General features: G+C 39.7%; 1 protein-coding gene across 1 annotated transcript; it reads left to right on the top strand.

The window, feature by feature from the left end:
* Positions 1-267: 267 nt before the first annotated feature.
* Positions 268-4,898, top strand: ppiaa (peptidylprolyl isomerase Aa (cyclophilin A)). Its single transcript, NM_212758.2, is given in 5 exon segments — positions 268-420; positions 1,301-1,331; positions 4,105-4,193; positions 4,270-4,442; positions 4,528-4,898. Coding segments are annotated over 5 exon segments (495 nt in total). The 5' UTR covers positions 268-351; the 3' UTR covers positions 4,661-4,898.
* Positions 4,899-8,187: the final 3,289 nt, after the last annotated feature.

Raw genomic sequence — 8,187 nt, 5'->3', positions numbered from 1 at the left:
TAGATAAATATCGTGTGTTAGCGCCTGCTTGTTATTACTGCCGTTCCACAAATATGATTATTAAATCACATCAACAGCAGTTCGCTAACATGCGGTTTCAAACAAGCCTATATCACATTTCCCGAATGTCTGTGGCAAAGTCTCAAAAACGGGACATTTGATTGGTTCATCTATGTGTCACTCAAAGCATCGTTTCTCTTATTGGTCCACTGCGCCTTCATGACATCCCCCTCTAGTTATTATATAGTTTAGCGGCCTTCATCCGGTCTTTTCTCTATTCGACTGCAGCCAGTGAAACACGGTTCACGCGCTTTAGCACAGCATCCCGCAAACGGAAAAGAATCTAAAGCCATGGCAAGGCCCAAAGTGTTTTTCGATCTGACCGCCGGCGGCAATCCTGTTGGAAGGGTGGTAATGGAGGTAAAAATAACTTAATATCTGTAAATAAATTAGATTTTTGTGCGTGCAGGCATTTGTAGTAACTCTCTTTCGTGCACCGTTAAGTCGCTTTCTTTGAGGAAGCTGCTCTGCCGTATTGCAGCATGCGCTAGCCTAGCGTTACCTCTGAATGAATTTCACTGCACTGTTACCGCTTGGCCTTCATACTAAACTAATTATAACTTTAAGTGTTTATTTCACGATAGGTCACTAAACTTTGAAATTTAAATGTATACGCCTGTGATTTTTGTAAGCTAGAAGCTAAGAAGTTGTTCACAGATTTTAAATGGCGCTCCATTGTGTAAACGCCCAATCACCGCCGATTGCCCCCGAATCTTCGTCGTTTCTTAGACACCAACGTTTCTTATTTTAACGCGGCTACCGGCAACATAAGTTCTTGGTGGTTTTTTTGCTGTTCAGAAAAAAGGGCTGCCTAATAAAGCGTACTCTTATTTTAAGCCATGTTAATGTTTTACCGTATTCATGAACCCGGTGGTTCTTGGCGCAAATAGTTTTAGCCGTTTCTGCCATTCTGTTGGCTGGGTGTGTTGAGCGTGTCGCTCCTAGTCCTAAAAATAGCTAATTTTGTAGCCACTTTATGGGTTTACTGCAATGTGCGTCGAGAAGCAGTTGAAGAGCCGCTGCTAGGGCTAATTTTTCGTGACCTGTGGTGGTTTTTCCTCGGGCAGTGTTTTACAGTAGAGTCTGTCACTTTTCAACGGAATGCGGCTGCTGTGCGTCACATGAGCGAGCTGAACTTGTTTCTAATTAGTAGCAATGGCGGTGTGGCGTGATCATGAACTTGAATGCCCTAATGCAGCTGCAGTGATTTTAATGTTATGTTTTATTGTCTTTTTAACAGCTGAGAGCCGACGTTGTCCCCAGAACTGCAGGTATTTATGCTTCATTTGTGTAATTCTATTTATTTACTTTTAAAGGGCTTTTACGCTCGTATAGAAAAACCATGTTAAGTTTGTGACGTTTTTAACAATTTTCCCTTTTTTCCTGCAGCATTCAGTTGTAATCATAATTACCGAGCATTCATTGTTTTCTCATTTAACATTTAAACTGGTTAGTTTGCACAATGACAGCATGCAGTATATAGAAAACAAATATATTTTAAGTTTCATAATAAGCCAAGTAAAAAAAAGGTAGATTCATAGATTTAATTAAACTTCATTGTGAGGTATTCCTATTCAGTGTTTCCCCTACCATCATATTAGGGGGGTGCCCCGCCCTCCCAGTGGCTTTTCCCGCCCCCCTCTTGAAGTAAAGTTAATTTTATTTTATATTTAGTTCCAGATCGCTTTTTTTTTTTTTTAATTGGCAAGCTAAATAGCCATATGGAATCTTATTTATGCAGCGGCATGTGATTTCTGTCTCTACATGGTCACATGATTACATATTTCTGCCCTTTGAATCGTGCTTGGAGTTAACACACTCTCTGCACATGCTCTCCCGTATATTATGCATAGCCTACCGCAGCTAAAACACAGGTAAATGATGCGTGGCTGCGTCACAGTAGGGGGAGCATTCACCCCTCTCCAGCATCTTATCCAACCATGTGACCTCTCTTGGAAGCTCTGGGTCCTCGATTTATAATGGCCCTATGATCTCCAAAAAGGAGTTAAAATACTCTAAAATCATGGCGATGAGAGTGAATGAGAAACAGAACAGATCGCAGGAGGCACAGTAATGATCTAAACATTACATTTTGTTAGGTTAAATGATTAGAGCACTGAATATATCGCAAGTGCAAATCCCCCTCTCTCTCATTGAGTGATCTGCTGTCAATGCTTGAAGATTAGCCATATATTTGAATAGTCTTGCAATAGTAAACCGAACTTTCAGTTGTTATATGTAAAAAGGCCTAAATACATGCAAGTCCACTAAAAGCTGGCTGGAGTTTTTAGATAAAATTCATTTATTTGTTAACATTAATATTTAATAATATAACTTTTTCTTGATTTGAGTTGAACTTTCATCATTTGCAATGTTTCTAAATTGCATTGTAATTTTTCATAACAAATTTTATATCTGTTATTTTTTTGGTGGTTCGCTTTGCTGTGGCAACCCCTGATAAATAAAGCCTGGTTTATACTTCTGCGTCAAGTGACCGGCGTAACTCACGGCGCAGGCAACGCGCGCAGCTGTGCATTTATACTTCTGTGCGCTGTCTCTGTTGGTCTGCATTAACGCTTCCGAAACGCTAGTTGGCAGTGAGGTGTAAATGTTCCTCTGTGTTGAGTTTCTTCGCTTCTGTTTTGCTTTTCCTGAACACTTCCTGGATGTACAAGTGACTTAAACTCGCTCATTAACAAAACTTTCCATCCGAAGCTCCTTCATGGGACTCCACACTTGTAAACAATCGCTCGCGCCATTCGTGCGGCTCTCGGTCCCGCCTAGACTCGTCAGCGCTACCAAGCCGACCAATCACAGAGCTTGCGCTACGCGTTGTTGCGACGTGTAGTTAAATTTTTTGAGAGGTGCACGTCAGTGATGCTACGGCGCTGACACATAGCCCTTCGCCGTGGCCGCCGGCGTTTGACGCAGAAGTATAAATCAGCCTTAAGGAACTAAGCCGGAGTAAAATGAATGGATTAATTTTCTGTAAAGCTGCTTCTGGCCATGACGCGTTCACACCTAAAGAGATGTTTAAGGAATTAAATGCAGCATCCTTCATTTATTCTCTTGGGTAAGGCAAAGATCTTCTCTTGAGGTTCATACCTGAAGGGAAAATATGCTTAATGCATTATAAAATTTGAAGCATTAGAATTGGTGCTCAGTATCAGCCGATCACCATGACAAGGAATCGGTACTCTCAGCTTCAAATATCCTGATTAGAGCATCCCTAGTTTTAACCCAACTTTGCTGTCAGAGCAGCAATACTCCTCCTGGCTGTACAAGACTGATCTTGGTAAGTCAGTAAATACACCCTTAGGACAAAGAAGTATACTTAAGTAAAGGTCAAGTATATAAAGTATACTTTATTTAGTAAGTATACTAGTATCAATGTTTAGTAGTTTACTTTAATGTTCTTCCAGAAGCCTATTAGGGTGCACTGCAGTAACAAAAGCTGAAGCCTTAACTAATATGGACAGGTCCCAAATGTCACACAATCTGATTTTTCTAAACTTTTTTTTTTTTTCTCTGTAGCATTCAGTTTTATTAAAAATTGTCGAGCATTCGTTTTCTGAATTTAACATTTTAAAATTGTTAGGTTACAAAATGACAGCATGTAGCAAACTTTTTTTTTTTTGATTCAAGTGTTTTTTAAAACAACATACAAATCTTAAATTAATAAATAGTAGTTTACAGTTAATGTGTTCTAAATTAACTAACTTGGGGTGGTGGATGATATCAAATTGAAGTTTTACCAACTGAAACATCACAAATAATAGTTTTCAACTTTTTTTTTTTTTTTCTGTAGTCTTCAGTTGTTCATGACTACCAATCATTTATTATCCAAAACAAAATGTCACATCGACGATAACTGATGTTTTTCACCAGCATTACTTATATTAATTACCAAATGGGAGAATTTGCTGGAAAAATGGCTCAATCTAGTTCAAGAAATATCAAATTGAAGCCTTACCAACTGAAATAGACAAATGTCCGAAAGGTTGAACTCGGTTTAAAGTGCTCCTTATCTGTATTGTTTTTCAGAGAATTTCAGGCAGTTGTGCACGGGTCAGCCTGGCTATGGCTACAAGGGATCCTCTTTCCATCGTGTAATTCCTGGTTTCATGTGCCAGGTATGAACAATTCACTGTCAGTATTTGCTGGATTTTGCCTCTGTTTTGTTTTAACCTGGAGTCTTTATGGATACAGGGAGGTGACTTCACAAACCACAATGGAACTGGTGGCAAGTCCATTTATGGCAACAAGTTTGCGGATGAGAACTTCAACCTGAAACACACCGGCGCTGGCTGCCTGTCAATGGCCAATGCTGGCCCCAACACCAACGGCTCCCAGTTCTTCATCTGCACAGCCCTTACATCATGGTAAGTGTCGAATCGTGAGTGGCAGTGAATCCTGAATCCATTCTGTTTTCCTGACCGCTTTCACTCATCCATTGTCTTCATACAGGCTGGACGGCAAGCACGTTGTCTTTGGACAGGTTGTGGAGGGCTTGGATGTCATCAAGAAAGTAGAGGGCTTTGGTTCCTCCAGCGGCAAGACCAGTGCCAAGATCATCATCGCTGACTGTGGCCAGCTGTAAACCTCGACCATTACCTTCACACATGCCCCAATATAGTACTCCTCAGTGTCCCTTTCCGAAATCCTGCCGCTACCTGCAACATTCCTATCCAAGTTTTACATCTGGACATGAATCCTTCAGTCGTCCATATTTGTTGCCTTTGCTATTTTTGTTATTTTTTTCTTTTTGCGAATGAAGTCCTGTAGGCCTGTCATTTGTGTTAAAGTCTGAAAATAAAGGGGAACAATGAGTAAACCGGTTTAATTTAAGATTTTTCTATTGTTCAGAGCAGTGGTTTCCCAGCCCTGTTCCTGAAGACACCAACAGTACACATTTTCAACCTCCTTCAAACGCCAAAATCAACTCCTCATAACAGACTCGAACCTGAAGCTAATGGTTCTGATAAAGGAGACATCCATAATATGTGCTGTTGGTGTACCACCAGTAACGGGGTTCGAGACACTGCTTTAGAGCAGTGATTGGACTGGAATTGGGACACTTTACAGAATGCTTGGTACCTTCAGTTAACCTTGTTCCGTTACCAGTGCATTTGCTCTGATTTGATAATTTGACTCTTTTTCTTACAATACGTTAACATCAGAACAGTTGAGATTGCATATGTAAATGGTCACTTAGTTAATTTATACTGTAGGGTGAAAATGACAGTAATTTCTCAAACTAAAACCTAAAGGTGCATCCTTGCAATTTAATTAGTCTAAAATGTGATTTGTACAGCCTTGAGTGTAGAGAGCAGTGCTGTTACTAAGTTAACGAATCAGTCGTCCTGTGTAAAGATTACCAAACTTTTCAGCCCATCACCCCTAAAATAACAATTTCAGTGGCTCAAGACCCCCAATATCCTTTGAAGTGGTTATAAATATACAAATGTATTCAGTTGTGGCCTTTATTTTTAATGTATGCGAGTGCAGGTGCTATAAAATCAATCTGCTGCATCTGACACTATTGCTGTCTTCAATGTGGTGTAATAACCCCAGGCAGCGCAATCAATTTTTAAAAAAAATTAGGGCTCATGGCTTTTTATTTACATGTTGATTTTTTTTTTATGAACTTTGTTTCTTCTGTTGGTTGTGGATAAAATATGGTAATTCTAATAGTTTAATAAAATTTATTTGATTTTTGAAAATCATCAAGCAATCACCACACTTCGGTGAACCACTGGTGTTGTGCAGCGGTTCTCAATCCTGGTCCTCGGGCTCCTTCTCACTGCTTATTTTGCCTTACTGTTGTTTATAGAGCTGATTTAGCTTCCTACAAGAATCAGCTGTTGAGATCCCTGTTGTGTTCATTGTGCATGTGGGATATTGACAACCTGAAGTTCATTCATTCATTTTCAGCTTAGTCCTGAATGAACCACTAACTTATCCAGCATGTTTTATGCAGTGGATGCCCTACCAGCATAACCCAATGCTGGGAAACACCCATATGCTCTTAAATTCACACACATACATACATTATGGCCAATTTCAATTCACCTATAATGCATGTCTTTGGACTGGGGGGGAAACTGGAGCACCCAGAGGAAACCCTCATGAACAGAACTTGAAGTTTACGTAAAAAAAACAAAACATTTGCTCTACAGCACTGTTGTAGCATTTTCATTTACTGCATGTTGAAGTGTGAATGGATGTTTAGCTGTGGTCATGTGATTAGAAGTCACGTCTTGCACATGTTCTCTGAATTGAACACTTAAACTAGAATGGTGGCAGAATATCCTGAGGTCTGCTTTGGACATCCACACTTTCACCAGGCAATTATGGTCAAATGGAGCAAACGTTTGAAGTGTTAAGAGTAAACTTGTGAAAAATGCGTAGCTGGGGGCTAAAAGAGAAAGAGGACTGAGAACTAAAGTGCTATTTAAAGGCTTAACTAGGGTGATTAGGCAAATCACTATACAACAATGGTTTGTTCTGTAGACGACTGGGGAAACTTAAAAGTTACTAAAGAGGGTTTCACTTAAGAGGGCTAATGTTGACCTTAAAATGTTTTGTTTAACTGCTTTTATTTAGCTTTGTTAATCATAATTTAGGAAATTTTGAAAAGGAAAACAAAAGGGGGAATCATTTTGACTAACTGAATGCCAGAGTGCTGCTTCAACTGGTATTGTGCCAAAAAAAACATGCTGAATTCACTGCTTAATCCAACCACACCTAACCCTTCCCTATACTGGAGAATGAGGAAGGCTTAATCTGACTGGGTTGCGTTGGTTTTTTTTTAAAAAATTTTTACTACAGCGATGGCAAAGGTACACATCCGTAAGTAGAAGTACAGATACGTTTAAAACGAATCTGGTAAAAGTACAGACAGGGCTGGAGCAAGCTGAACTGCCGCTCAAGGCAAAGGAGTCTCACGCTGCCCCCAACTGAAAGTGAAAACGGAAATGACCTGAGGGCGCGGGTGTTGAGTGCCGCCCTAGGCGCGGGTATAACTCAGGCGGCGGGGGGGTGAGGGTGGTGTTGCGGACATAACTGAGGGCGCGGATGTTGATGGAGGCGTCGCGGAAGCCGCCCTTTCTATTCTGCCGCCTAGGCGGTCGCCTCTATGGACGCGCCGGCCCAGACTACACGTTAGTACTTAAAAGTAAAGAAGTACGGCCTCAAGAATGTACAAAAGTAAAAAGTACTCGTTTCAACCAGTTTAAAAACATGCAGTATAGGTGAATAATAGATAACTAAATGGGCAACATGTATAAGCGTGTAAATGTGGGTGTGGATTGAGTGTTTCCCAGTACTGGGTTGCAGCTGGAAGGGTATCCGCTGTGTGAAACATGCTGGAATAATTGGCGGTTCATTCTGCAGTGGCGACCCAAGATAAATCTGGGATGAAGCTGAAGGATAGTGAGTATAGGTAGGTAACTAGAACACAATTCTGTAGGCCTGTCTATCTATATAAACAATGTCTTGCATCTTACACTGAATTCTGTCCAAAATTGAATATCTTTTTCGGTAACACTTTACAATAACAGTACATGAATAATGATGTATTAATATGTTAAGTTAACATTACTTTGTTATGAATTATTGATGAGTTAAGGTATGCACTAAACATGCATTAACTTTATCTACAACATTCGTCACGAGTTCATGTGTAAATAACGACTATAGTTACTTGTTAGTACTTGTTAATTAATGTATTAATTTAGGTTTAAGCTAAATGTAACCAACATGAACTCATGAGCTGTTAATGTATAGTTATGTCATGACTTTACTTGGAGAGGCACATCAATATTAACTCATCCTTAACTACTCATAAACCCCTGTTGATGTTGATAGTACACTTTTCTATTGTTATTCAGTGTAAACTCACCAGTTGGACTTGCATAAAGAGTTCATGAGTAGTTAAGAACGGGTTAATGATGATGTGCCCCTCCAAGTAAAGTCACAACATAATTATACATTAACATATCATGAGTTCATCATGGGTAAATTAATGTATTAATTACCACATTAGTTTATGCTTAGTAAACAAACAAGCATGTACTAACAAGTAATTAAGGTAGCCGTCATTCACACATGAACTAAGGTGAATCA

Source organism: Danio rerio, chromosome 8 (assembly GCF_049306965.1).
Source record: "Danio rerio strain Tuebingen ecotype United States chromosome 8, GRCz12tu, whole genome shotgun sequence".
NCBI classification, from domain to species: Eukaryota; Metazoa; Chordata; class Actinopteri; order Cypriniformes; family Danionidae; genus Danio; species Danio rerio.
Note: the sequence above shows the minus strand (reverse complement) of the source record. Positions and strands in the feature narration are given on the sequence as shown.